Consider the following 26,177-nt stretch of genomic DNA (forward strand, 5'->3'; position numbering starts at 1 on the left):
GCACGTTCACCGTTGTGGCTAGCTAGAGGTTTTAACAGTTATAGCCACGGACAGTTTTGACAACTTATTTAATTGTTAATACATGTAGTGTCAACAACAATGTTCACTTGGTAAGAAAATATGTATTAATTTAATTTGATGTGGAATTTTAAACTGAGAGCTAAACAAACAGTTTGGCTAGTACCTAGCCGGCTAGCTATCTGGCTAGCTTTAAACGCTAGCTAAGAAGCTAGCCATTCCACCGTTAAGAAACCAGGACTGCATTGAATTAGTTTTAATTCAAAATCTAAAATTCTGAAAAATAGACTGCGTTTTGTACAACGGAGTGTAAGATTTTTGATTTAATGGCATACATTGATTTAATGGCATACATTGAAGCCAGCTTGAAGGGGATTTGTTTGAAAATAATACAATTTCAGCGTCAATTTTATTATTTTAGACTGACTGTTGAATCTTTTTAAGACGCAATATGTAATCTGTCCATTCATCCAGCTATTTTCTAACACTTAACAGCAGATAGCAGTGTAAACAAGTCCAAAAGGAAAACCAACACCCAGAAAATTCATGACAGTCAAAGTAACAGTGACAGCTGGCTTTAAAAAAGCACAGTAAAACCTAAGCACCTGCTTTTCAGCAATGTCAAAACTGTAAGAAATCAGATGAAGCCTACTTATTTCGCATTGGATTTAAAGTGGAGAAACCCTCACTGCATTCATGTGTAAGTTGCCTTATAAAATCACATCAGTAAGTAAGGGAATCAGTTGGCATTACAATAAAAGAGCCTGAAGCTGACAAGTCCAAATAATCTCTTCATTATAGATTTTTTTTTAGACTTTTGTTGCTATACTTGATGCAGATGCAGACCAGCGCTTCAACTGAGACTGCAAACATCACTGACATCTTGTGGCTTAAACTGTTACTTCTACTTTAATGTGTCACAAATGATCCATATCTATGAAGTTTAATATTGACGCTCCTTTTATTTTTTGATGGAGTTATTTTGTTTTGTATATGAAAATTCACATGTTTACCTTCTATATTATCATCACTGGAGCCATATCATCCTGTGTACAGTTGCGCTCCTCATGGTGCATTGTCGCAGGAAAGCATGAATAGCACGAATAGCACGTGTGTTGTGGAGTGTATCCAAAAATGCTTTTAGTTTGGTAAAAAGCATAGCTTATTCTGATCCGTGAAGCTTCTTAAATCTGATTGAGACGCTGTGCATGGATGGCCTCATTAAACAGGCCATGTGTGCTCAAAACCTCTCCAACGTGACAAAACTCTACAGGGAAGTTCTGGTCAAAATTCCCTCAAAATAATGCAAAAGACTCCTTTGTTAGTTGTCTGAGTAAGCCGCTGTGGTTGCTTTTAGTCACTTTCCACAGCAGAACAGAAGACACTTCAGACATTTATGAGACAATAAAGTGAAACAGGGAGACTTGAGTTGGAGTTAGAAAACATGAGCAATGTTTTTGACATGACAGGGAATACACAATGGCATATTTAGCACTGATTATAAACCATGGTTGGCTGGTCTCATAACCTTCATGCTCAATAGATTTCAGATTTATTACTGGATTCACAGCTGGTTTGGAAAGAGTGAGGAATCATACAGCTGCTTGTCACGTTTGCAATTTTATTACTCTGAAAGGCCAACGCAGCAAAAACACCCCCATGATTCCGAAAAAGAAAAAGGGAAGAAACACCTTTCATGACGTTGATCAACATTTTTTTTTTTTTTTGTTGAATGGGTTTATTACAGTCATCTCCGCTGCATCCCAAAACCATCACCGAGGAGGAGAGAAAGGGGTGTAGTTAGTCAGTAGAGTCAGAAGCGCGTGAGATTCAGAGGGACGGATGAGACAGCGGCGGGTGGAAGCAGGCTGAAATTTGTTTTTGTAGAGAAAAGAAAGGAGTGGAGGCAGCATTTTTGTGTTTTTGCAGAGTGTAACATGTGGTTCAGTTGGGTGATGCTGTTTTTCTGTCTCTCCAAAACAGAACCGGCCAACGTTTGGGATCAACAGCAGACAGGTGAGTTGTGAATAGTTTTACCGTCTACTCACTCACCCACGTCCTATTCAGTTTAATGCATTTAGTTTATGTCTAAAGTTTTTACAACGCAAATTAGTTCAGATTAGCATGTAAATACATGAGATCATAGACTTGTCAAAGACTTGAAAAAATAATAAGAACAAAAACAATATAGGCAGATGCAGTTCTTCTTATAATGTTATTTATGTTTCATTATAGAAATTCAAAATATTCTAAACCATAGCTTTGTCTCATCAGTTCTCAATTTAAATGTAAGTCAGCATCACTGGTGAAAGTGTTTTCTATTTGAACACGCTCCAAACCACAGAACTTCAGTAGGAATCTTTATGAAGGAACAAGTGGGCATACCATGACTTTTTCTGTTTTACACACAAAAGTGAATGAACAAGTTTACAATAAAGGGCACTATATAAAAAAAAAATCTTCCCCACAAGAATGCAACTGAGACTAAGCAACAACCCGCAAGCAGTCTGTTGCAAGTTTAAAATTAGATTTGGACCCGTTTTTCTTCTTGCCACTCTGCTGAAGTCTGGCAGAAGAGAAAAAATAGCTCATTTGGTGCTTTTCTTGATCTTGATCAAAAGGTTTTGTTTTGTGTAAAAGTTGGGAAACAGGGAAGATAAATCCCCCCCCCCCTCTCTCTCGTGCTTTAATTAAATTAGTGATTTCAGATAAGAAAAAGCTGTCTGTAATGAGGGCAAAGTGTTGTAGACAGAATTAAGCTGAGATGCTGTGTTATTAAAGCTGCAGTACAAAACTTTTATTAAAAATAACTATATGTGTTTTATATATTTGTTAAATCTATCACCATGTTCTAACTGCATAATATGAGAAATAATCTGCGGAAAAATCAAGCTCCTCCACTTCCTCCCTGTGCTGCTATTGCTGTGTAAAGAAATTGTCAGAAACAACCAATCAGAGCAAGGAGGAGCATCTTAGTGCTGTCAATCATCCTCATGAATACGCTAATGGTGAAGAAACAACTAACCGTTACATGAAAACTAGACTTAGCATTCGTGACAGACTCTGTGGACAGGGAGATCTGTATCATAGCAGAGAACAAGTGGCATGCACATAGGCTTGATTGACAGCACTAAGACCCTCCTCCTGGCTCTGATTGGTTGCTTTTAGTTAGCACTGGGAGAAAGGCAGAGGAGGCAGATTTTTTTTTCACAGTTTATCTGACTCAAACCATACTGTCATGACATACTGTCAGTTTCAACACATATCTAAAAATATATAGTTTATAAAAGTAACGCGCTGCAGCTGTAAGGCAATGAGACAAATTATGCCTGAGATCATGACACTTCTTCTGCATCAGGAAATCTGTTGAAAATGAAAATAGAGAGTGTGCAGGTGGTCCCGATCTCCACATTTGTCTATATTTCTTTCCTGTCTCTTGTGCCATTCAACTCTACAGAGTTTTGTTTTGTAAAAACAACGTTGGTCCCAAGAGAGTCGTTGACGCCAACTTGACCGGACTGTGAAAACAAGGAGAGCCAAGCTAAAAAATAAATTATGCACCCTGTTATGACCTCAGATTTTTGGCCTCTTGTTTCTTGTCCTGCTCGTAAGTTAGCTAAACAAGAAGTTTGAAAGTGATCCAAACATTTTAGAACGAGGCTGTAATCAAAAATAGAGTTATTTTAGAAATCTAAACTCATGACATTGTTATTGTCTTTCATTCCAATATCTGTGCTTCTTTAATTGGTTTTATCCAGCGTGACCTGTTGTGGGAAACATACATGCGATTTGGCGGGAAGAGATAAGGGCGAAAACAGTGAAATATATCAGAGAATTTGAAACAGCGTTTGTTTAAGAAATAGTTTTGAGCTGAACACTATCAACTCATCCGTTTCTCTAATTGGACAATGAAAAGCAGGATAGGCTGTCTTCTCCATGCCGAGCACTGGATAGATACAGATAAGTGAGAATATCACTTGTTTCTTCCTTGAGACAATTTGTCTAAGAAGAGTGTGATGAATGTTATTTGGCTCTTTTCAAGATTCCTTGGTGTCATTTATCAAATGAGTCTCCTTAAAAGTCATTAAAATGTGGTCATTTTTGCTGTGGCGTGTCAGCAGATTGGAGGCTGTCCAAAAATTAACACAGAGGGCAGCAGTCGCAGCACTGCCTTCAAGATTTAATCGGAGTAGAAAGGTTTAGTAAAGCTGCACTCCAACTGCTGCCAAAGATGTCAGAAAAAAAGTGACATAATTTAGACGAAAACTATTTTGGTGGAAAGCAATTTAAGAAATGTGGAAATGCAATTCTGCAGAAGTCGTTGGAAAGAACTGTGGATGTTTATTGTGGCTGGATGTTTGGGACTTGATGCCAACTCCTCCGGCCTCCGCTCAGGAAGGGTGTGTCCTCTCTGACCACGCACAGAAACAGGCAGCTAAACGTTGAGGTTTGCTAGCTCCTAAAAGAACAGGCACCGGTCAGTTTTCAGGCCAAAGCATATGGTTTTTTATTGCTTTAAATGAGTCCTTTCTTTTTTAAACTCGCTGGACTTTTCCACAAGCTTGTGATCCTACACCTCAACATTTTTAAAGAAATATCGTAGTTCAAACCTCACTTATAATCTTTAACAACTGCATGTGTTTACCAAAAGATATTATTTTTAAAAAGATTTAGTACATTCAAGCTCTCTGCAAATTGCATTGTTGAGTAAATATCTCAATTTTTGTCAAAGGTTTCAGGGTGGAAATTGTTTTCAAAATCAATAATTGTTAGTGCGAGTTTGAATTTATGATAGATTCGCTCTAAATCAGTTCCAAAATACTTTATTATTCCAAAGGGAAATTAAATGTTGTGAGTCATGTTTTTCAGAGAGTGGTTGGGTGCTGATGGCTGTCTGACTGAAGACACTCTGTTAGTATAAAAACAATCCTATTAAGAAGATGCTCATTGTTTATCCATAATGTTCCTCATTTTATGAAAAATCCTTTTTTGCACAATCACCTCCAGAAGTTCGCCAGAACTGAGCCAACCATTTTTTATCAGTTCAGCGTCATGCAAACCGATTGTTGGAAAATTATTTCACCATAGCTTTATAGTGCATCCACCCTTCAAGAACGGTTCAATTAAATCAAAAAAGGCCCAAGATTTATGATATATAATATAATATACATATAATGTTTCTGTCATAAATACCAGGAACATGTCTACAATCATTGATGAGTTAGTCATCACCTTTATTGAAAAGGTGTTCATTAAAATCTTTCATTTCATCTCATTCCATTAAAAAACAAAAAAATTGTGTTCTCTAAATTAGACCCAATTCTTGTACTTTCCCCTAAAAGAAGAACAGATGTTCAGATTGAATCTTGCCACTGACTCACCACATTGGTATTTTGTTGCTTTATCCCAATGGCTGTGATTTTCTAAGTGTCGATGAGATGTTGACATTAAAGTGAGCTTTTCAAAACTAAAAAACAAGCACCTAATTCACAAAAAAACTTTAAATATTTTATTTTGCATTAGACATTAGCAATAAGTTTCAATTTGTTGTTAATATCTTACATATTGAAGTTCAAATTCTGTGTTAAAGCCAATCTGCAGCAAGAGGAAAGGTGTGTGCCATAAACAATTCCTCTGGGAAACCTAGCACAAAAAGAAAGTTTTCCAAAGTTTCCAAAATCCATGCCTCTAAATTTGACAAAAGCTGCATTATAACTGAAACAGATGAGCAATAGGAATTTATTTGCCCCCCATTATGAGACGTGTTGTTCCTTTTACCAAACAGACGCCACATCAGGGTGGATCCGCTGTTCAACAATCGCACGTCTAGATTTACTGTGATATAATTGGCAGCCACAAAGGATCTGACACACAACACAGGGTGGAGAACATAGTCTGAGAGCTAAGTCAATAAATATGGTCTTAATCTGATTAAGAAGTACCTCTGAGTGAGGGTGATAGGTGTTTGCATGCATAGCGATGGGGTCAAAAAGAGAGGAACATGTCTGGACATGCCCCCTTCTGGAAAAATGTCATTTAGCAGCCAAAAAGCTACCGATCCATGTTTAAATTACTTCCAGATAAAAGTAGATTGTAGCTAAACTGAAATAAGAGTGAATTTCTCAGGCACTTATCTCAATAATTTGATCTAAAGAGGGAGTGGGAGTTGTGTCCGCACACAATGGAGTACTAGAGTAAAAGTCATGTTTTCTAACCCACCTGAATCAAAATACATTTCTCATTACCATGCCTCTGTAGAGTTGCATAACATGCCGAGTTGGTAATTTAGTCATTTAATTTCATTTAATTCCTGGATCAGTGATGAATCTGAAGGTTGCGAGAAACTCATTTTATGTTATTCCCAGTTGCTACACCAACTGACCGTGAAACCAGTTCTTTCAAAAATGTTTGCAGAAGTGATTAATACACCTGAAATCAATTATTTGAATGGGTAAGTTAACACTTTGGCAATACTATCCACATTAAACTTGCCACTTTTGTTTTTAATGCCTTTTTGTCTAGTCGTGGTGGTATTTTTGAGACATGGTAAATTAAAAGTTATGAATTACTTGGACAAGAATTTTACGGAAGCTGGGACACAATCAGAATGAACTCTGTTGTGCCAAAGAATGCTTTCCAAGCCAAGTGAAATCAGTTCGATTTTTCTCCGTTTATATCTGGATTCCATTCCCGATTTTTACTAAGCCATCGTGGCTACGTCTGAAGTAAATGTGTTTGTTTTTCCTTCGGCATCTTTTTTTAAGCAGTTAGTTTAAAATCACTTCAGCACCCAAATATTTGAGGCAATTCTCCCACCTTCGTGCTTCATGCAACGTTTAGCTAGCGTTGTGAGCTAGCTAAATGTAACGGTTAAAATTTTTTAAAAAAAACAGCAAAAATAATGGCGGACTCTGGTTAAAGAATGTTTGAGCACAGGTTTCCTCACCGAACCACAGCAGGTCCGACAGGGTCACCTCACTCAGTTTTAATCTGCTCAGACACAGAGACTCCCCCACTGGCAAAAACCCACGGAGCAGCAGAGGCTAACTCTTCGTGGCAGCCGGGCTGACCACGGCAAACATCGCCGGGGTTTCAGGGAGGAAGCCGAGCACGTCGGGGTGATTTCCTGGCTTTTTTCCCTTGTTAACGCTCCTGCCAACGTCCTCCTGTAATCTGCTGAAAGCCAGGAACAAGAAAACAGCAAACGCTTAGTACAGGAGGAGACCCTCATTTAGGGTTAGATCAGACACCCCGCGGAAAGTAAGCGCTCCATGGGTTTATATAGGCTGCTTTGTGACGTCACTACGGTGTCCGGTAAAGTGAATAGAGAAAAATAAATTCAACAAATACCCATGCTCTGTTTTTAGTATTTTAACCGCATTATTGTCAAAGAAATAACTATAGTTCTTCCCAAACCTTCTTTTCTAACTAAATATATAGTTAGACCAATATACATAAAGTAAAATAATGTTGCTAAAAGACCAATAATGATCTTTGACCAATTATTGTCAATCATTTATTCTCAAACCAGCTTGTCTTGACAAATATATATATAGCTAAATAAACTATGAATACATATATAGTATATACTACATACATATAGTATATATGTATATGGTTCATATACATATATACTATATTTGGTCTTTTAGCCCCATTTTTGTAATGGGGTTAAAAGACCAAAGAAACAGAGCAACAGTATCCAAAATAGTGTAACAGCTTCAGTTGAATTTATAACAACCTCAATTTATCTGTTCTCATAAATGAGTATTAATGAGACTGCTCATTTTTTTTATCACTGACTAGCCTTCACAATTGTGACACTCATATATCCACCATTTGCAATTTTTGTATCTCTTTTCTACATATTGTAATACTGACAAATGGCAAAATTCCCCAGATCTCTGTCTCAAATTCTAACACTGCAGTTAGTTTGTTTAAAACTACATGTTATGACAGATTTACTGAGAAAAAGGCTGGACAAGTGTTTATTATTTCAAAAGGTTGTGAGGAAAAACTCTTTCCTTTATGCACATCAATTAAATTACGAACTTCTGGAGCCAACTCCTTATGACAGTTGAGACCAAATCAGATATTTAAGAGAAAATAAAACACAACATATCAGCAAAAGTGGACAAGTGATGATTTGGACTCTTTTTGCAGCCACACAACCTTGCATCTTGTTGACATTGTCATTGTTCATGCATAAACTCCTCTTTATAGCAAAATATTTTAACTAGAGTCAAGTGTAAGACAATCTATTTAACAACTGAAGGTTAGCCCACATAAGGACATCAATAGGACAGCAACCCCACACACAGACGGCAGTTATCCACAGGATGTTGTAGGACATTAAGGGAGCTGTTAATAAAACGAATGCTTGCAAACCTCAATGAACTTCTCAACAAAGCGTTGTTGCAAAGAAAGGGACTATGCAAAGCTTTTACTTCTAAAACTTTGTTCTCATTAAATAATGTCCTTCTGGAATCTCTTGCGTTTCTTTGCACATTTAAGGTTGGAATTGAATATTTCAGCAGCAACTAAAGACAAGATTACTTTTTATTTTTAGTCTGAACAAATAAACACCCAGAAGCAATTCCTTTTATAATTTTTTCAATTTCCTCTAATTATTTTTTCCCTACAATAAAAAGCCTCCTAAAAAGCCTTCCGGAGGTTAATTTATATAATTATTGTCAAAAGTGCCAATTTGCACCTCTGAGGAGGCGTTTTTATACAGCTACATAAAGCTGAGGTTGAGTAAGGACAGAAATGTCTACATGTATAAATCAAATTATGAGGATAAATATACCAGCAGAACATGAATTTTCCACACGCCATGAAAAGAACAGCACACTGCAAAAATAAACGTTTAACATAAGCCAAGAAGATGTGGTTTGACATGGGGGCAAGTTGTCAATTACAACACCCAAAAGTTTAAACCAAAGCCTACCTACCCCAGTTTGCTTACCAGATATGGTCTGATTTGATTGCAGGGTTTGACAACTCATTCAAAGCAGAAGAAAAACATTCTATTGTTTTGTATTGTTACTGCAGTCATTCAACAATGGTGTTTGCTAACAAAGGCAAGGCAGACAAATTCAAAGGAAAAGGTTTAATTTCTCTCAAGACTGACTGTCTGAACACAAAACCACAGCTGTAAACATCACATTTTAGAGTTGCAATAAAACTGACATATGATTTTCATTTTTCCTTTTGATGAAACACTGCTTTCATTTTAAAACCCATTAGATAGACCCAGTGGGTAAAAATGCTTCTTATCTTTTCCTAATAGATGCTTCGTACAGCGAGATCCCGCAGCAGCGTGAAGAGTCGGCTGCTGCCGGCTACAGAGTTCAGACATCTTCTTTGGGGAGAACAAGCCGTGCAGTTCTGGGTGGAGAACTAACAATCAACACGTTGCCAAACAACATGACACATGTAGTGGTGAGAGCTTCCCCACACTGTTTCTTCTTGCAATAAATATTTAAGGCACGTAATAGTACTTAGGTTTGTAACCTGATGTATTTGTTTTAGCTGAGGTTAAACAGTGCCCTCTTTTGGAAAGAAATATTTACTCTTCTACACAAGCTTGGATCGGCATGAAACATGATGACATTTAAACATCTTTCTGAGGCCTTTTGCGACCTGTGATCCGCATCGTTTCTGTCTATAAGGAGGATTCTGGCAAGTATTACATGTGGCGCAGGTTTGGACCTGAGGACCGGCGAACCCAGGACCTGTGGTTTGACATGACAGACGTCCGACATGGCCAAGTTAGAGTCCACAGCATTCTGTCAAATTCATACAAACAGGCTGTGGTGAGTCTAACTTACTGATATTTGAATAAATTAGAAATAAAGCCACTAACTATGTAATTGTTCCACCGTTCTCCCACCTGCATCATTTTTTTGCTGTTAAAACTGTTCTCTTTTATTTTTGCACTTTTGATGAAAATTGAACGATCAAAGAAACTGAGAAATTCACAATTGGAATTGATCACTCTTATACAAAATAATCAGCTACAAACATGCGAGAACATTTAGTTTGATTCTTTTCTATTTAGCTTCTTTAGAAATAGGTTCCAACCTGTTTGCAATAACTTGCAAAAGTACGCATGCTCTTTGAATGTTTAATTTTGGTGTTTTGTTGGGATATAAAGCGAGACAACAACACAAAATAATACTTAATTATCATAATCACACCAAGCTATACAGGCGACACGGCAATCATGGGAAAACAGTGTTCTGGTCAGACGAGACCACAGCTGAGTTTGTTTTTAGAAGCGCAAAACGGCAGTAAACAGAAAGAAAAATCACACGATTTAAAAAAAAATGGGTTTTCCAAAACAATAACAAGCACTACCCTCAGTATTTAATTTCTTCCATTGAATGCATTGCTGGAATGAAGTCATATATGCCAAGTCAGACAATTCAGAGTTTGACTTTTTCAAAATATCAACTGAAAATGTTGGATTTTACACAAACCTTGTGGAAAACTGTTGGTTTCTTCTAAATGGAGCACCAGTTGTGGTGAAATCTTTAGGTTTATATCTTGAACTGGCTCTAATCCTTTTAGCTCTGCTCATGGTCAGCTACAATTTGGACAATGTTTAATAGTGATAGATTAAATTAGAACAGATTTGAAATAATGGTAGATGAAGAAGCAGGTGTTTAAAATTTAGATTAAAAGAAGTTTAGTCTCTGTTTACTCTGTCTCTATAGTCCAAGGTCTGTAGAAATAAAGTTTTTGCCTTGTCAGAATGAATTTTTACAAACAGTTGAAAATTAAGAATTAACAAGGAAAATGTTTGGGGTAAGAGGGAGCACACAGATTTGAACTGGGGACCTCTTGATCTGCAGTCAAATGCTCTACCACTGAGCTATACCCACACATTACACAGGTTTTTGATTGTCACACACAAAGACAACCAGATATTAACTAAGATTTCTAGTTTATATATAAAGAACTAGAAATCTATCTTACAAAATCAGATAATTCAACAAACTGGTACTTGTTACAGAACGTTCTGCTATAGGAATTTTACAAACAGATATTAATTAGGGGGCACCCAGATTTGAACTGGGGACCTCTTGATCTGCAGTCAAATGCTCTGTCACTGAGCTATACCCCCACATTAAACTAGTTTTTGATTGTCACACACAAAGACAACCAGATATTTCCAAAGATTTCAAGTTTATATGTAAAGAATAAGAAATCTATCTTACTAGATCATATAATTCAGCATACTGTTATGTGTTACAGAAAGTTCTGCATTGGGAAATTAGCTTACAGGTATAAATTAGGGGGCACCCTGATTTGAACAGGGGACCTCTTGATCTGCAGTCAAATGCTCTACCACTGAGCTATACCCCCACATTATGCAAGTTTTTGATTGTCACACACAAAGACAACCAGATATTTACAAAGATTTCTTTTTTATATGTAAAGAACTAGAAATCTATCTTACAAAATCAGATAATTCAGCATACTGGTACTTGTTACAGAATGTTCTGCTATAGGAATTTTACAAACAGATATTAATTAGGGGGCACCCAGATTTGAACTGGGGACCTCTTGATCTGCAGTCAAATGCTCTACCACTGAGCTATACCCCCACATCATGCAAATTTTTGATTGTCACACACAAAGACAACCAGATATTTACAAAGATTTCTTTTTTATATGTAAAGAACTAGAAATCTATCTTACAAAATCAGATAATTCAGCATACTGGTACTTGTTACAGAATGTTCTGCTATAGGAATTTTACAAACAGATATTAATTAGGGGGCACCCAGATTTGAACTGGGGACCTCTTGATCTGCAGTCAAATGCTCTACCACTGAGGTATACCCCCACATCATGCAAATTTTTGATTGTCACACACAAAGACAACCAGATATTTACAAAGATTTCTTGTTTATATGTAAAGAACTAGAAGTCTATCTTACAAAATCAGATAATTAAGTATACTGGTACTTGTTACAGCATGTTCTGCATTAAGAAATTTGCTGATGGATATTATTTAGGGGGCACCCAGATTTGAACTGGGGACCTCTTGATCTGCAGTCAAATGCTCTACCACTGAGCTATACCCCCACATTATGCAAATTGTTGATTGTCACACACAAAGACAACCATAAATTTACAAAGATTTCTTTTTTATATGTAAAGAAGTAGAAATCTATCTTACAAAATCAGATAATTCAACATACTGGTACTTGTTACAGAATGTTCTGCTATAGGAATTTTACAAACAGATATTAATTAGGGGGCACCCAGATTTGAACTGGGGACCTCTTGATCTGCAGTCAAATGCTCTACCACTGAGCTATACCCCCACATCATGCAAATTTTTGATTGTCACACACAAAGACAACCAGATATTTACAAAGATTTCTTGTTTATATGTAAAGAACTAGAAGTCTATCGTACAAAATCAGATAATTAAGTATACTGGTACTTGTTACAGCATGTTCTGCATTAGGAAATTTTCTGATGGATATTATTTAGGGGGCACCCAGATTTGAACTGGGGACCTCTTGATCTGCAGTCAAATGCTCTACCACTGAGCTATACCCCCACATTATGCAAGTTTTTGATTGTCACACAGAACGACAACCATATATTTACAAAGATTTCTTTTTTATATGTAAAGAACTAGAAATCTATCTTACAAAATCAGATAATTCAACATACTGGTACTTGTTACAGAATGTTCTGCTATAGGAATTTTACAAACAGATATTAATTAGGGGGCACCCAGATTTGAACTGGGGACCTCTTGATCTGCAGTCAAATGCTCTACCACTGAGCTATACCCCCACATTATGCAAGTTTTTGATTGTCACACACAATGACAACCATATATTTACAAAGATTTCTTTTTTATATGTAAAGAACTAGAAATCTATCTTACAAAATCAGCATACTGGTACTTGTTACAGAATGTTCTGCTATAGGAATCTTACTAACAGATAGTAATTAGGGGGCACCCAGATTTGAACTGGGGACCTCTTGATCTGCAGTCAAATGCTCTACCACTGAGCTATACCCCCACATCATGCAAATTTTTGATTGTCACACACAAAGACAACCAGATATTTACAAAGATTTCTAGTTTATGTTTAAAGAAGTAGAAATCTATCTTAGAAGATCAGATAATCCAGCATACTGGTATGTGTTACAGAAATTTCAGCATTAGGAAATTTGTTGACAGATATTATTTAGGGGGCACCCAGATTTGAACTGGGGACCTCTTGATCTGCAGTCAAATGCTCTACCACTGAGCTATACCCCCACATTAAACTAGTTTTTGATTGTCACACACAAAGACAACCAGATATTTACAAAGATTTCTTGTTTATATGTAAAGAACTAGAAGTCTATCTTACAAAATCAGATAATTCAACATACTGGTACTTGTTACAGAATGTTCTGCTATAGGAATTTTACAAACAGATATTAATTAGGGGGCACCCAGATTTGAACTGGGGACCTCTTGATCTGCAGTCAAATGCTCTACCACTGAGCTATACCCCCACATTAAACTAGTTTTTGATTGTCACACACAAAGACAACCAGATATTTACAAAGATTTCTTGTTTATATGTAAAGAACTAGAAGTCTATCTTACAAAATCAGATAATTCAACATACTGGTACTTGTTACAGAATGTTCTGCTATAGGAATTTTACAAACAGATATTAATTAGGGGGCACCCAGATTTGAACTGGGGACCTCTTGATCTGCAGTCAAATGCTCTACCACTGAGCTATACCCCCACATTATGCAAGTTTTTGATTGTCACACACAACGACAACCATATATTTACAAAGATTTCTTTTTTATATGTAAAGAACTAGAAATCTATCTTACAAAATCAGCATACTGGTACTTGTTACAGAATGTTCTGCTATAGGAATCTTACTAACAGATAGTAATTAGGGGGCACCCAGATTTGAACTGGGGACCTCTTGATCTGCAGTCAAATGCTCTACCACTGAGCTATACCCCCACATCATGCAAATTTTTGATTGTCACACACAAAGACAACCAGATATTTACAAAGATTTCTAGTTTATGTTTAAAGAAGTAGAAATCTATCTTAGAAGATCAGATAATCCAGCATACTGGTATGTGTTACAGAAATTTCAGCATTAGGAAATTTGTTGACAGATATTATTTAGGGGGCACCCAGATTTGAACTGGGGACCTCTTGATCTGCAGTCAAATGCTCTACCACTGAGCTATACCCCCACATTAAACTAGTTTTTGATTGTCACACACAAAGACAACCAGATATTTACAAAGATTTCTTGTTTATATGTAAAGAACTAGAAGTCTATCTTACAAAATCAGATAATTAAGTATACTGGTACTTGTTACAGCATGTTCTGCATTAAGAAATTTGCTGATGGATATTATTTAGGGGGCACCCAGATTTGAACTGGGGACCTCTTGATCTGCAGTCAAATGCTCTACCACTGAGCTATACCCCCACATTATGCAAGTTTTTGATTGTCACACACAACGACAACCATATATTTACAAAGATTTCTTTTTTATATGTAAAGAACTAGAAATCTATCTTACAAAATCAGCATACTGGTACTTGTTACAGAATGTTCTGCTATAGGAATTTTACAAACAGATATTAATTAGGGGGCACCCAGATTTGAACTGGGGACCTCTTGATCTGCAGTCAAATGCTCTACCACTGAGCTATACCCCCACATTAAACTAGTTTTTGATTGTCACACACAAAGACAACCAGATATTTACAAAGATTTCAAGTTTATATGTAAAGAATAAGAAATCTATCTTACTAGATCATATAATTCAGCATACTGTTATGTGTTACAGAAAGTTCTGCATTGGGAAATTAGCTTACAGGTATAAATTAGGGGGCACCCTGATTTGAACAGGGGACCTCTTGATCTGCAGTCAAATGCTCTACCACTGAGCTATACCCCCACATTATGCAAGTTTTTGATTGTCACACACAAAGACAACCAGATATTTACAAAGATTTCTTTTTTATATGTAAAGAACTAGAAATCTATCTTACAAAATCAGATAATTCAGCATACTGGTACTTGTTACAGAATGTTCTGCTATAGGAATTTTACAAACAGATATTAATTAGGGGGCACCCAGATTTGAACTGGGGACCTCTTGATCTGCAGTCAAATGCTCTACCACTGAGCTATACCCCCACATTATGCAAGTTTTTGATTGTCACACACAACGACAACCATATATTTACAAAGATTTCTTTTTTATATGTAAAGAACTAGAAATCTATCTTACAAAATCAGCATACTGGTACTTGTTACAGAATGTTCTGCTATAGGAATTTTACAAACAGATAGTAATTAGGGGGCACCCAGATTTGAACTGGGGACCTCTTGATCTGCAGTCAAATGCTCTACCACTGAGCTATACCCCCACATCATGCAAATTTTTGATTGTCACACACAAAGACAACCAGATATTTACAAAGATTTCTAGTTTATGTTTAAAGAAGTAGAAATCTATCTTAGAAGATCAGATAATCCAGCGTACTGGTATGTGTTACAGAAATTTCAGCATTAGGAAATTTGTTGACAGATATTATTTAGGGGGCACCCAGATTTGAACTGGGGACCTCTTGATCTGCAGTCAAATGCTCTACCACTGAGCTATACCCCCACATTATGCAAGTTTTTGATTGTCACACACAAAGACAACTAGATATTTACAAAGATTTCTTTTTTATATGTAGAGAAGTAGAAATCTATCTTACAAAATCAGATAATTCAGCATACTGGTACTTGTTACAGAATGTTCTGCTATAGGAATTTTACAAACAGATATTAATTAGGGGGCACCCAGATTTGAACTGGGGACCTCTTGATCTGCAGTCAAATGCTCTATCACTGAGCTATACCCCCACATTAAACTAGTTTTTGATTGTCACACACAAAGACAACCAGATATTTACAAAGATTTCAAGTTTATATGTAAAGAATAAGAAATCTATCTTACTAGATCATATAATTCAGCATACTGTTATGTGTTACAGAAAGTTCTGCATTGGGAAATTAGCTTACAGGTATAAATTAGGGGGCACCCTGATTTGAACAGGGGACCTCTTGATCTGCAGTCAAATGCTCTACCACTGAGCTATACCCCCACATTATGCAAGTTTTTGATTGTCACACACAAAGACAACCAGATATTTACAAAGATTTCTTTTTTATATGTAAAGAACTAGAAATCTATCTTACAAAATCAGATAATTCAGCATACTGGTACTTGTTACAGAATGTTCTGCTATAGGAATTTTACAAACAGGTATTAATTAGGGGGCACCCAGATTTGAACTGGGGACCTCTTGATCTGCAGTCAAATGCTCTACCACTGAGCTATACCCCCACATTATGCAAGTTTTTGATTGTCACACACAATGACAACCATATATTTACAAAGATTTCTTTTTTATATGTAAAGAACTAGAAATCTATCTTACAAAATCAGATAATTCAGCATACTGGTACTTGTTACAGAATGTTCTGCTATAGGAATTTTACAAACAGATATTAATTAGGGGGCACCCAGATTTGAACTGGGGACCTCTTGATCTGCAGTCAAATGCTCTACCACTGAGCTATACCCCCACATCATGCAAATTTTTGATTGTCACACACAAAGACAACCAGATATTTACAAAGATTTCTAGTTTATGTTTAAAGAAGTAGAAATCTATCTTAGAAGATCAGATAATCCAGCATACTGGTATGTGTTACAGAAATTTCAGCATTAGGAAATTTGTTGACAGATATTATTTAGGGGGCACCCAGATTTGAACTGGGGACCTCTTGATCTGCAGTCAAATGCTCTACCACTGAGCTATACCCCCACATTAAACTAGTTTTTGATTGTCACACTCAAAGACAACCAGATATTTACAAAGATTTCTTGTTTATATGTAAAGAACTAGAAGTCTATCTTACAAAATCAGATAATTAAGTATACTGGTACTTGTTACAGCATGTTCTGCATTAAGAAATTTGCTGATGGATATTATTTAGGGGGCACCCAGATTTGAACTGGGGACCTCTTGATCTGCAGTCAAATGCTCTACCACTGAGCTATACCCCCACATTATGCAAATTGTTGATTGTCACACACAAAGACAACCATAAATTTACAAAGATTTCTTTTTTATATGTAAAGAAGTAGAAATCTATCTTACAAAATCAGATAATTCAACATACTGGTACTTGTTACAGAATGTTCTGCTATAGGAATTTTACAAACAGATATTAATTAGGGGGCACCCAGATTTGAACTGGGGACCTCTTGATCTGCAGTCAAATGCTCTACCACTGAGCTATACCCCCACATTATGCAAGTTTTTGATTGTCACACAGAACGACAACCATATATTTACAAAGATTTCTTTTTTATATGTAAAGAACTAGAAATCTATCTTACAAAATCAGATAATTCAACATACTGGTACTTGTTACAGAATGTTCTGCTATAGGAATTTTACAAACAGATATTAATTAGGGGGCACCCAGATTTGAACTGGGGACCTCTTGATCTGCAGTCAAATGCTCTACCACTGAGCTATACCCCCACATTATGCAAGTTTTTGATTGTCACACACAACGACAACCATATATTTACAAAGATTTCTTTTTTATATGTAAAGAACTAGAAATCTATCTTACAAAATCAGCATACTGGTACTTGTTACAGAATGTTCTGCTATAGGAATCTTACTAACAGATAGTAATTAGGGGGCACCCAGATTTGAACTGGGGACCTCTTGATCTGCAGTCAAATGCTCTACCACTGAGCTATACCCCCACATCATGCAAATTTTTGATTGTCACACACAAAGACAACCAGATATTTACAAAGATTTCTAGTTTATGTTTAAAGAAGTAGAAATCTATCTTAGAAGATCAGATAATCCAGCATACTGGTATGTGTTACAGAAATTTCAGCATTAGGAAATTTGTTGACAGATATTATTTAGGGGGCACCCAGATTTGAACTGGGGACCTCTTGATCTGCAGTCAAATGCTCTACCACTGAGCTATACCCCCACATTAAACTAGTTTTTGATTGTCACACACAAAGACAACCAGATATTTACAAAGATTTCTTGTTTATATGTAAAGAACTAGAAGTCTATCTTACAAAATCAGATAATTCAACATACTGGTACTTGTTACAGAATGTTCTGCTATAGGAATTTTACAAACAGATATTAATTAGGGGGCACCCAGATTTGAACTGGGGACCTCTTGATCTGCAGTCAAATGCTCTACCACTGAGCTATACCCCCACATTATGCAAGTTTTTGATTGTCACACACAAAGACAACCAGATATTTACAAAGATTTCTTGTTTATATGTAAAGAACTAGAAGTCTATCTTACAAAATCAGATAATTCAACATACTGGTACTTGTTACAGAATGTTCTGCTATAGGAATTTTACAAACAGATATTAATTAGGGGGCACCCAGATTTGAACTGGGGACCTCTTGATCTGCAGTCAAATGCTCTACCACTGAGCTATACCCCCACATTATGCAAATTGTTGATTGTCACACACAAAGACAACCATAAATTTACAAAGATTTCTTTTTTATATGTAAAGAAGTAGAAATCTATCTTACAAAATCAGATAATTCAACATACTGGTACTTGTTACAGAATGTTCTGCTATAGGAATTTTACAAACAGATATTAATTAGGGGGCACCCAGATTTGAACTGGGGACCTCTTGATCTGCAGTCAAATGCTCTACCACTGAGCTATACCCCCACATCATGCAAATTTTTGATTGTCACACACAAAGACAACCAGATATTTACAAAGATTTCTTGTTTATATGTAAAGAACTAGAAGTCTATCGTACAAAATCAGATAATTAAGTATACTGGTACTTGTTACAGCATGTTCTGCATTAGGAAATTTTCTGATGGATATTATTTAGGGGGCACCCAGATTTGAACTGGGGACCTCTTGATCTGCAGTCAAATGCTCTACCACTGAGCTATACCCCCACATTATGCAAGTTTTTGATTGTCACACAGAACGACAACCATATATTTACAAAGATTTCTTTTTTATATGTAAAGAACTAGAAATCTATCTTACAAAATCAGATAATTCAACATACTGGTACTTGTTACAGAATGTTCTGCTATAGGAATTTTACAAACAGATATTAATTAGGGGGCACCCAGATTTGAACTGGGGACCTCTTGATCTGCAGTCAAATGCTCTACCACTGAGCTATACCCCCACATTATGCAAGTTTTTGATTGTCACACACAACGACAACCATATATTTACAAAGATTTCTTTTTTATATGTAAAGAACTAGAAATCTATCTTACAAAATCAGCATACTGGTACTTGTTACAGAATGTTCTGCTATAGGAATCTTACTAACAGATAGTAATTAGGGGGCACCCAGATTTGAACTGGGGACCTCTTGATCTGCAGTCAAATGCTCTACCACTGAGCTATACCCCCACATCATGCAAATTTTTGATTGTCACACACAAAGACAACCAGATATTTACAAAGATTTCTAGTTTATGTTTAAAGAAGTAGAAATCTATCTTAGAAGATCAGATAATCCAGCATACTGGTATGTGTTACAGAAATTTCAGCATTAGGAAATTTGTTGACAGATATTATTTAGGGGCACCCAGATTTGAACTGGGGACCTCTTGATCTGCAGTCAAATGCTCTACCACTGAGCTATACCCCCACATTAAACTAGTTTTTGATTGTCACACACAAAGACAACCAGATATTTACAAAGATTTCTTGTTTATATGTAAAGAACTAGAAGTCTATCTTACAAAATCAGATAATTAAGTATACTGGTACTTGTTACAGCATGTTCTGCATTAAGAAATTTGCTGATGGATATTATTTAGGGGGCACCCAGATTTGAACTGGGGACCTCTTGATCTGCAGTCAAATGCTCTACCACTGAGCTATACCCCCACATTATGCAAGTTTTTGATTGTCACACACAACGACAACCATATATTTACAAAGATTTCTTTTTTATATGTAAAGAACTAGAAATCTATCTTACAAAATCAGCATACTGGTACTTGTTACAGAATGTTCTGCTATAGGAATCTTACTAACAGATAGTAATTAGGGGGCACCCAGATTTGAACTGGGGACCTCTTGATCTGCAGTCAAATGCTCTACCATTGAGCTATACCCCCACATTAAACTAGTTTTTGAGTGTCACACACAAAGACAACCAGATATTTACAAACATTTCTAGTTTTTATGTAAAGAACAAGAAATATTTCTTACAAAATCAGATAATTCTGCATACTGGTACTTGTTACACAAAGTTCTGTATTGGGAAATTTGCTGACAGATATTAATCAGGGGCCACCCAGATTTGAGTTGGGGACCTCTTGATCTGCAGTCAATTTATCTACCACTGAGCTATACCCCCACATATTTAAAGTGCTGACTTGTTGCATTTGCTGTTGCGTCATTGTTCTGTTCTGATGAATTCTGATTCACTTTGTCAAGAGTTGTTTTTTATTCAATTTTAATATGATTTTATGCCCCAATTTTTCAAACACATTAGTTAATCCTGCAGAGTTTCTGTAATATTTAAGTTTTAGAACTGAGATTGCTATAAAAGAATTTTGATTTTTTTTTTTGCAATTACTGACTGCTATATCAGTTTGTGTCTTTTCTGTTTGCAGAGAGTCGCCTTGTCTTTTGACTTCCCTTTTTACGGACATTTCTTGAGGCAGATTACCATTGCAACTGGAGGTACAACTCCAGTAACCTTTCCTCCTTTCCACGTATGCTCACAGTGGGATTTTTTAGACATATTGTCCCATCTGGTCTTTTTTTAAGGATTCATCTTCACTGGAGATATCATTCACCGCATGCTGACCACCACACAGTACATCGCCCCTCTGATGGCTAATTTTGACCCCAGCTACTCTAAAGACTCCACTGTTCAATACCTGGATAATGGTAAGACATCATCTCACATGTTGGCACCCAGATATCACCCAGATGTTTGAAAGTAACTTGTTTTCTTTAGGAGAGGTGTTCGTGGTCCAGTGGGAGAGGGTTCGACTTCCAGGCAAAGAGTCAGCTGGAGCCTTTACGTTTCAGACTGCTCTGTATAAAACAGGAAGAATTTCTTTCAGCTACAGAGACGTAAGATGGACTTTTCATCTGTGCTCCTAGATATTTCATCGTAATTCACCAGCTTTGATATTCTGTTTTCTGCTGAACAGATTCCTCTGACACTGGATGTGATCGGATCGGCCGAACATCCAGTGAAGGCCGGATTGTCAGATGCCTTCATGGTCATGTCATCCACGTCACAATCACCAGGTCAATAGCTGCATTTCGTCCACATAATTGCACAATTTTGATTCATTTTCGAATCATATTTCGAAAATGAATTCGCTTACTGGAAACATAGCAATTTCCAAAAATCTCTCATTTTTTGATAAAAGGTTTTGGCTGGATGACAACATAGTGTTTTTGGACCACATAGAAATTGGTTTATTTCCCAAAACCGCAATGGAAACACTTTTATTGTATCACACAAGTCATGTGATCAATAACTGGATGTTACTGCTTTTGGAAAAGATGAAGAAAGATGTCAACAGAAAGTAGTTGGAGGATGATGGTGCATCATGTTTTTTTAATGACTTATCGCGTGAACAAAATTGTTCACAAGATTTTAATTGTATTTCTTATTTAATGGGGACACCACAATTGCGAAATTGCGTTTTCCTTGACGTTAGCAAAATGCCAATAAAGTTTTGCAGGCATTTGTAATGGAAACACAGCTCCTGGCACAAAACACAAATAAGAAGACAACAGGAAGTAGCTGGAGGATCATGGCTGGCATGTTTTTTAGCGATTTATCACACGAACAAACTTAATCTCTGGTGATTTTAACTGGGTTCTTATTTAATGGAAACACAGCAACTGCGAAATTGTAATTTTTTGACATTAGCACAATATCAGCAGAGTTTTGCACAGATATAGTATAGTACCCTTCACACTTATTGGCTCCCCTGGTTAAAATGTGGTGGTGGTGAGAGGGAACTAAGTTTTGTTGCAGTTGCATTATTTTTATATCACCCTGATAATTGTTTCTTAAATAAATATGACAAATACATACATACATATATATAATTATAAATAGTAAAAATATAACAAATAAATAAAACTGTAGCTTTTTTTATGTACTTTTACTTTTTTAAGGTAATAAGTGTTGAAAACTGACCAAAATAGGAAATACAGGAAATCATGTCAATCAGTTAAGGTGGATGTGCTGTATGTTCAGTCTACAAGGAATAGCTATTTGCCTAAACTTGCCCACATCTACTTTGGAGGTTTAAAATAACTTGAACTATGACAGGAGCAACAACATTTAGCATTTTCATTTGCAAAGTTACGAGGATGATAAGGGAGGTAAAAAATAAAATTTAATTAAATAAAAATCAAACCTATCTTCAGGTAAGCAAGTTTCCATAACAACTGTTAGCTGCATGCCAGCTGGTGGTTTGGAGTATTTGCCAGGGAGGTTATTTTTTTCTATTCTTCCCTGAAAAATGTAAACATGTGGAGTAACAGTGTGTGCTCTATGGTCAGATGAGACTAAGATTGAGCTCTTGAGCAACAAACACTCCCAGGATCTGTGTTGAAATAGGATCAACATATAAACATCTCCTGCCTACGGTTAAGTCAGGTGGATGCTGAGAGTCTGTTGCTTGTCCACAAACACTGTGTTAAATATCACAAATTGTTTTTTTGCTGTTGTTGTTTAAATTCCAGGACATTTTGTACAACAAACTGCAGTTCTCTGCCAGGAAACTAAAAAGCACATTGATATGTGGTTTTGCAGCTGGATGTGAATTCAAAACATCAACCCAACCCAACTTTATTTATAGGCACTTTTATAATAGCAAGCAAGACACAAACACCATATAAAAGCATCCAACATACAACAACCAAACAATAGATGTTATATACGTGACAAATAAAGTGATCGCTCTCATGCTAGGTCAGATGACAATGAAAAAGATGGGTTTTCAGAAAACAACAATATATAAAAATATATATTTTTAAAACTTACAAAAAGAATCTTGTAGTGTAATCTTTGAAAAGATTACCTGAGCTACTATTTTCATCTGAAGAAATGCACTGCTCCTGACCAAAAGTAACCAATCAGAGGCAGGAGGACGTGTCTTAGCGCTGTCATGCACTCGCTGCTAAATGTGCTAATGGCGGACAAACTTGTCTTTTTAAATCTGCTTTTGCTTGAATTAGTTTTCTGTATTTGTTATTTTGTTTCTTGAAAGGTGATAAATAAAGTTTTATTACTTACTTGCTGCTAAACATTTCAGGAAAACTGTTTATCCGCCACCATCAGTGGCCATTCTAGCTAGAGTGAGCATTCATGATAGACTCTGCTATCAGAAAGAAGCTACTCCTTAGCAGAAAACAAGGTTGGATAGCGGAAGAGTGATTGGCAGCGCTAAGACCCTCCTCCTGGCTTTGATTGGTTGTTTTTAGTCAGCGCTGGGAAAAGTCGAAGGAACTCTATTTTTTCACAGATTATTTGTCTCAGACTATATTGTCATGACATAATGACAGTTTCAACAAATATGTAAAAAAATATATCTTTTTAGAAGTTACATACACCAGCTTAAAGGTTTATTTTTACCAATAGAAGTGAATGATGCTGTAATTAGTCATGAGACAATACTATGTTTATATTTTATTTCTCCTTTTCAAGATGGAGCTCATCAAACGATCTATGAGTACCATCGAGTTGAAATCGACATGACAAAGATTACCAATTCATCTGCTGTAGAGATCACACCACTCCCCAGTCAGTGAAATCTCTCATCCTTCACAAATGTTTCATATCTTAATATCAGCTTTAAAACAATGAAATCTCATTTCACTGTTTTTTTTTCCAGCTTGCCTCGTACATGACAGCTGTGAGCGCTGCCTCTCCTCCAACCAAACGTCTGGTTGCAGTTGGTGTAACGTTCTCCAGAGGTGAGCAGCTAAACAGCTCAGATAAAAATGTCACTCTTTGTTTGATTCAAACATCATGTTTCAGGTGTTCAGATGGAATGGACCGTCACAGGCAGGAATGGTTGGATTATTCTTGTTCGGAGGAGGTAGGACTGGGTTGCAGATGTTTGCTTTAATTTGACTGTGTTTTGCAGTGAAACAGAGTTTTATCGCTGTGTGTGTGTGTGTGTGTGTGTGTGTGTGTGTGTGTGTGTGTGTGAACAGAGCAAAGACGCAACTTGTGATGATTACTTCAAGGAGGATGGTTTCACAGCTTCTTCTGTTGCACCAAAAACAGAGGACACAACACCTTTAATTCCAGAACAAAGAGACTGTAAAAGAGGTAATCTTTCCCAGATGATTTTATTTGTTGAACATAATTACTTCAGAATTCTTGAGCAGAACTAAAAAGCTAAACACACTAATTTCTTCCAGATGATGAGATTTTCATTAAGGGCAGCGGTGAGTCACAAATAAAAGTTATTACTTACAAATCATTGTTTCGGATTTAAAAACGTGTATGTTTATTTTGGCTTCAGATGTGAAAACAGAGTCTTCAACCAAAAGTAAAGAATTGTCTCACACTGGCATCATAGCGGGGATAGCAGCCGCTCTGGTCTTACTCTTGGCTTTGATTCTTGTCGCCATTTGCATCCATTGCTATCCCACCGGCTTATCACCGCTCTACCTCACCCAGGTACGCCACAGATATAATAATTAAAAAAAAAAATCTAACATGCTTGTTGTGTTTATATCATATTTTCCATTAAATGTTGACAGAGACGCAAAAGCTACTGGCCATCCATGAAGTTCCAAAATCAGCGACCAGGTTACACAGAAGTTGAGGGAGAAAAATACAGCATCGTTGAAGCTGGACCATGTTGAAATGTGCAAATCTGTGCAACCATCTACGTTTTAAATTGAAGCACTGTGACTTCTTCCCCCCCAAAAAATATAAAACATGTATAATATTTTGGAACAATGTAGCTGAGCTTTACATGATATTTGGTGACAATTAGGCAGTATTTGCACGCTGATCAGTTTCACATGAAAGGTGTTCAAAAGTATGCATAACTATGTCTCATGAGTCTTATAAACTAAAGTGAGTGCTCTTTCATTGATCCAATAAAGAAATTGGAAAAAGGAAGTTTTCGTTTCTTGTGCTTTCAATTGAATTTCTTTTTACTTACACAAAAAATCCTGAGTATGTTGTACAGTGCAGTTTTGATTTATTTTTATGTTTTTGCAGATAAAAGTGAGAGAAGTGTGCTGTGCATTTGTAATTACCCTCATTTTATTCTGATTCCTCTATATAAAGTCCATTGAAACCAATTTAGAAGTCATTAAAACCAATAAAGAGAGTTCTCTTGTGTGTAATTTAATCTCCGGAGATGTTCTGTGAAGGTTAGTTAGGGTACAGTACTCCATGAAGACCGATGACGATGCTCGACGGGTCAGAAAAATGTTAGAAATTGTTTTCCAAATGATACACTGCAATAGCTGAATGAAATATGTTGTAATTTAAGATTGTGATCGAAAAGACCAGAGAAAAACAGTAAAAAAATGGATTTTGCTACATGTTTTCTAACCTTCTGTTGTGTTTTACTGTTTGATATAGTCCTACTAGAACTGTTTCACAATAAGATCATTTTATTATTATTTTTCTTCATCTTATTAAGTTGACTGGAAATGTCCAAAAAATAAACAGTGACTTCCTGTTTCCCTGAGGTCTAAATATTAAGTGACAGAGGTATGCTTCAAAATGGGAAAAACACAAGAACATAGCATTCAAATAAGGAAAAAGTGTTTTATCCTTCATGTGTCAAAAAATTGCTACAAGAATTTGTAGTAATATTTAAATATTGAAAACACATCAAATCATTACATCTTTATCTTACAACCATTTGAACACAATGGTAAGAAAGAGTCTAAAGCTCACTGTTAAAAGAAATTCAGCTTTGAATTACATCATATAGTCTCAGAGTCATTGAACTTACCTTTTAGCTTGCTAAAAGAAAAATATAGGTGCTGTTCTGC

At 36.3% G+C, this 26,177-nt stretch overlaps 1 protein-coding gene and 40 non-coding genes across 43 annotated transcripts; 1 reads left to right on the forward strand and 40 right to left on the reverse strand.

Moving 5' to 3' along the window:
• The first annotated feature begins 1 nt into the window (after position 1).
• LOC103469348 (plexin domain-containing protein 1-like) lies at positions 2-25,287 on the forward strand. Of its 3 annotated transcripts, XM_081610213.1 has the most exons (16): positions 2-110; positions 514-718; positions 2,002-2,034; positions 9,311-9,462; positions 9,693-9,836; positions 20,783-20,852; positions 20,940-21,062; positions 21,133-21,251; positions 21,332-21,431; positions 23,854-23,949; positions 24,041-24,122; positions 24,187-24,247; positions 24,366-24,483; positions 24,576-24,602; positions 24,680-24,837; positions 24,921-25,287. In XM_081610213.1, exons 4-16 carry the CDS (start codon positions 9,448-9,450, stop codon positions 25,023-25,025), a joined length of 1,218 nt encoding a protein of 405 aa, XP_081466339.1. In that variant the 5' UTR covers positions 2-110; positions 514-718; positions 2,002-2,034; positions 9,311-9,447; the 3' UTR covers positions 25,026-25,287. The 3 variants fall into 3 exon arrangements, with proteins under 3 accessions (XP_081466339.1, XP_008415188.1, XP_008415187.1); XM_008416966.3 differs by lacking the exon at positions 514-718 and having other exon boundaries at positions 3-110; XM_008416965.3 differs by lacking the exons at positions 2-110; positions 514-718 and having other exon boundaries at positions 1,790-2,034.
• trnac-gca (transfer RNA cysteine (anticodon GCA)) lies at positions 10,836-10,907 on the reverse strand. Its single transcript has one exon. It is a non-coding gene; the product is annotated as a tRNA-Cys (tRNA).
• trnac-gca (transfer RNA cysteine (anticodon GCA)) lies at positions 11,078-11,149 on the reverse strand. Its single transcript has one exon. It is a non-coding gene; the product is annotated as a tRNA-Cys (tRNA).
• trnac-gca (transfer RNA cysteine (anticodon GCA)) lies at positions 11,320-11,391 on the reverse strand. Its single transcript has one exon. It is a non-coding gene; the product is annotated as a tRNA-Cys (tRNA).
• Positions 11,562-11,633, reverse strand: trnac-gca (transfer RNA cysteine (anticodon GCA)). Its single transcript has one exon. It is a non-coding gene; the product is annotated as a tRNA-Cys (tRNA).
• trnac-gca (transfer RNA cysteine (anticodon GCA)) lies at positions 11,804-11,875 on the reverse strand. Its single transcript has one exon. It is a non-coding gene; the product is annotated as a tRNA-Cys (tRNA).
• Positions 12,046-12,117, reverse strand: trnac-gca (transfer RNA cysteine (anticodon GCA)). Its single transcript has one exon. It is a non-coding gene; the product is annotated as a tRNA-Cys (tRNA).
• trnac-gca (transfer RNA cysteine (anticodon GCA)) lies at positions 12,288-12,359 on the reverse strand. The gene has a single exon. It is a non-coding gene; the product is annotated as a tRNA-Cys (tRNA).
• On the reverse strand, positions 12,530-12,601 carry trnac-gca (transfer RNA cysteine (anticodon GCA)). Its single transcript has one exon. It is a non-coding gene; the product is annotated as a tRNA-Cys (tRNA).
• trnac-gca (transfer RNA cysteine (anticodon GCA)) lies at positions 12,772-12,843 on the reverse strand. Its single transcript has one exon. It is a non-coding gene; the product is annotated as a tRNA-Cys (tRNA).
• Positions 13,005-13,076, reverse strand: trnac-gca (transfer RNA cysteine (anticodon GCA)). Its single transcript has one exon. It is a non-coding gene; the product is annotated as a tRNA-Cys (tRNA).
• On the reverse strand, positions 13,247-13,318 carry trnac-gca (transfer RNA cysteine (anticodon GCA)). Its single transcript has one exon. It is a non-coding gene; the product is annotated as a tRNA-Cys (tRNA).
• On the reverse strand, positions 13,489-13,560 carry trnac-gca (transfer RNA cysteine (anticodon GCA)). The gene has a single exon. It is a non-coding gene; the product is annotated as a tRNA-Cys (tRNA).
• trnac-gca (transfer RNA cysteine (anticodon GCA)) lies at positions 13,731-13,802 on the reverse strand. The gene has a single exon. It is a non-coding gene; the product is annotated as a tRNA-Cys (tRNA).
• trnac-gca (transfer RNA cysteine (anticodon GCA)) lies at positions 13,964-14,035 on the reverse strand. Its single transcript has one exon. It is a non-coding gene; the product is annotated as a tRNA-Cys (tRNA).
• trnac-gca (transfer RNA cysteine (anticodon GCA)) lies at positions 14,206-14,277 on the reverse strand. Its single transcript has one exon. It is a non-coding gene; the product is annotated as a tRNA-Cys (tRNA).
• Positions 14,448-14,519, reverse strand: trnac-gca (transfer RNA cysteine (anticodon GCA)). Its single transcript has one exon. It is a non-coding gene; the product is annotated as a tRNA-Cys (tRNA).
• trnac-gca (transfer RNA cysteine (anticodon GCA)) lies at positions 14,681-14,752 on the reverse strand. The gene has a single exon. It is a non-coding gene; the product is annotated as a tRNA-Cys (tRNA).
• Positions 14,923-14,994, reverse strand: trnac-gca (transfer RNA cysteine (anticodon GCA)). Its single transcript has one exon. It is a non-coding gene; the product is annotated as a tRNA-Cys (tRNA).
• Positions 15,165-15,236, reverse strand: trnac-gca (transfer RNA cysteine (anticodon GCA)). The gene has a single exon. It is a non-coding gene; the product is annotated as a tRNA-Cys (tRNA).
• On the reverse strand, positions 15,398-15,469 carry trnac-gca (transfer RNA cysteine (anticodon GCA)). Its single transcript has one exon. It is a non-coding gene; the product is annotated as a tRNA-Cys (tRNA).
• Positions 15,640-15,711, reverse strand: trnac-gca (transfer RNA cysteine (anticodon GCA)). The gene has a single exon. It is a non-coding gene; the product is annotated as a tRNA-Cys (tRNA).
• trnac-gca (transfer RNA cysteine (anticodon GCA)) lies at positions 15,882-15,953 on the reverse strand. Its single transcript has one exon. It is a non-coding gene; the product is annotated as a tRNA-Cys (tRNA).
• trnac-gca (transfer RNA cysteine (anticodon GCA)) lies at positions 16,124-16,195 on the reverse strand. Its single transcript has one exon. It is a non-coding gene; the product is annotated as a tRNA-Cys (tRNA).
• trnac-gca (transfer RNA cysteine (anticodon GCA)) lies at positions 16,366-16,437 on the reverse strand. The gene has a single exon. It is a non-coding gene; the product is annotated as a tRNA-Cys (tRNA).
• trnac-gca (transfer RNA cysteine (anticodon GCA)) lies at positions 16,608-16,679 on the reverse strand. The gene has a single exon. It is a non-coding gene; the product is annotated as a tRNA-Cys (tRNA).
• On the reverse strand, positions 16,850-16,921 carry trnac-gca (transfer RNA cysteine (anticodon GCA)). Its single transcript has one exon. It is a non-coding gene; the product is annotated as a tRNA-Cys (tRNA).
• On the reverse strand, positions 17,092-17,163 carry trnac-gca (transfer RNA cysteine (anticodon GCA)). Its single transcript has one exon. It is a non-coding gene; the product is annotated as a tRNA-Cys (tRNA).
• trnac-gca (transfer RNA cysteine (anticodon GCA)) lies at positions 17,334-17,405 on the reverse strand. The gene has a single exon. It is a non-coding gene; the product is annotated as a tRNA-Cys (tRNA).
• Positions 17,576-17,647, reverse strand: trnac-gca (transfer RNA cysteine (anticodon GCA)). The gene has a single exon. It is a non-coding gene; the product is annotated as a tRNA-Cys (tRNA).
• trnac-gca (transfer RNA cysteine (anticodon GCA)) lies at positions 17,809-17,880 on the reverse strand. Its single transcript has one exon. It is a non-coding gene; the product is annotated as a tRNA-Cys (tRNA).
• On the reverse strand, positions 18,051-18,122 carry trnac-gca (transfer RNA cysteine (anticodon GCA)). The gene has a single exon. It is a non-coding gene; the product is annotated as a tRNA-Cys (tRNA).
• Positions 18,293-18,364, reverse strand: trnac-gca (transfer RNA cysteine (anticodon GCA)). The gene has a single exon. It is a non-coding gene; the product is annotated as a tRNA-Cys (tRNA).
• trnac-gca (transfer RNA cysteine (anticodon GCA)) lies at positions 18,535-18,606 on the reverse strand. Its single transcript has one exon. It is a non-coding gene; the product is annotated as a tRNA-Cys (tRNA).
• On the reverse strand, positions 18,777-18,848 carry trnac-gca (transfer RNA cysteine (anticodon GCA)). Its single transcript has one exon. It is a non-coding gene; the product is annotated as a tRNA-Cys (tRNA).
• trnac-gca (transfer RNA cysteine (anticodon GCA)) lies at positions 19,019-19,090 on the reverse strand. Its single transcript has one exon. It is a non-coding gene; the product is annotated as a tRNA-Cys (tRNA).
• trnac-gca (transfer RNA cysteine (anticodon GCA)) lies at positions 19,261-19,332 on the reverse strand. Its single transcript has one exon. It is a non-coding gene; the product is annotated as a tRNA-Cys (tRNA).
• On the reverse strand, positions 19,494-19,565 carry trnac-gca (transfer RNA cysteine (anticodon GCA)). Its single transcript has one exon. It is a non-coding gene; the product is annotated as a tRNA-Cys (tRNA).
• trnac-gca (transfer RNA cysteine (anticodon GCA)) lies at positions 19,735-19,806 on the reverse strand. Its single transcript has one exon. It is a non-coding gene; the product is annotated as a tRNA-Cys (tRNA).
• Positions 19,977-20,048, reverse strand: trnac-gca (transfer RNA cysteine (anticodon GCA)). The gene has a single exon. It is a non-coding gene; the product is annotated as a tRNA-Cys (tRNA).
• trnac-gca (transfer RNA cysteine (anticodon GCA)) lies at positions 20,210-20,281 on the reverse strand. Its single transcript has one exon. It is a non-coding gene; the product is annotated as a tRNA-Cys (tRNA).
• Positions 25,288-26,177: the final 890 nt, after the last annotated feature.

This window comes from Poecilia reticulata, chromosome 8 (assembly GCF_904066995.2).
Source record: "Poecilia reticulata chromosome 8, P_reticulata-male-v2, whole genome shotgun sequence".
NCBI lineage: Eukaryota > Metazoa > Chordata > Actinopteri > Cyprinodontiformes > Poeciliidae > Poecilia > Poecilia reticulata.

What these genes read in the sequence shown, in the direction of transcription:
- LOC103469348 (XM_008416965.3), top strand. Translation starts at nt 1,956, where the DNA reads ATGTGGTTCAGTTGGGTGATGCTGTTTTTCTGTCTCTCCAAAACAGAA. An exon ending in TGTTCAATACCTGGATAATG is followed by an intron (nt 21,063 to 21,132) that starts GTAAGACATCAT and finishes TGTTTTCTTTAG; the next exon opens with GAGAGGTGTTCGTGGTCCAG. An exon ending in AGAGATCACACCACTCCCCA is followed by an intron (nt 23,950 to 24,040) that starts GTCAGTGAAATC and finishes TTTTTTTTCCAG; the next exon opens with CTTGCCTCGTACATGACAGC.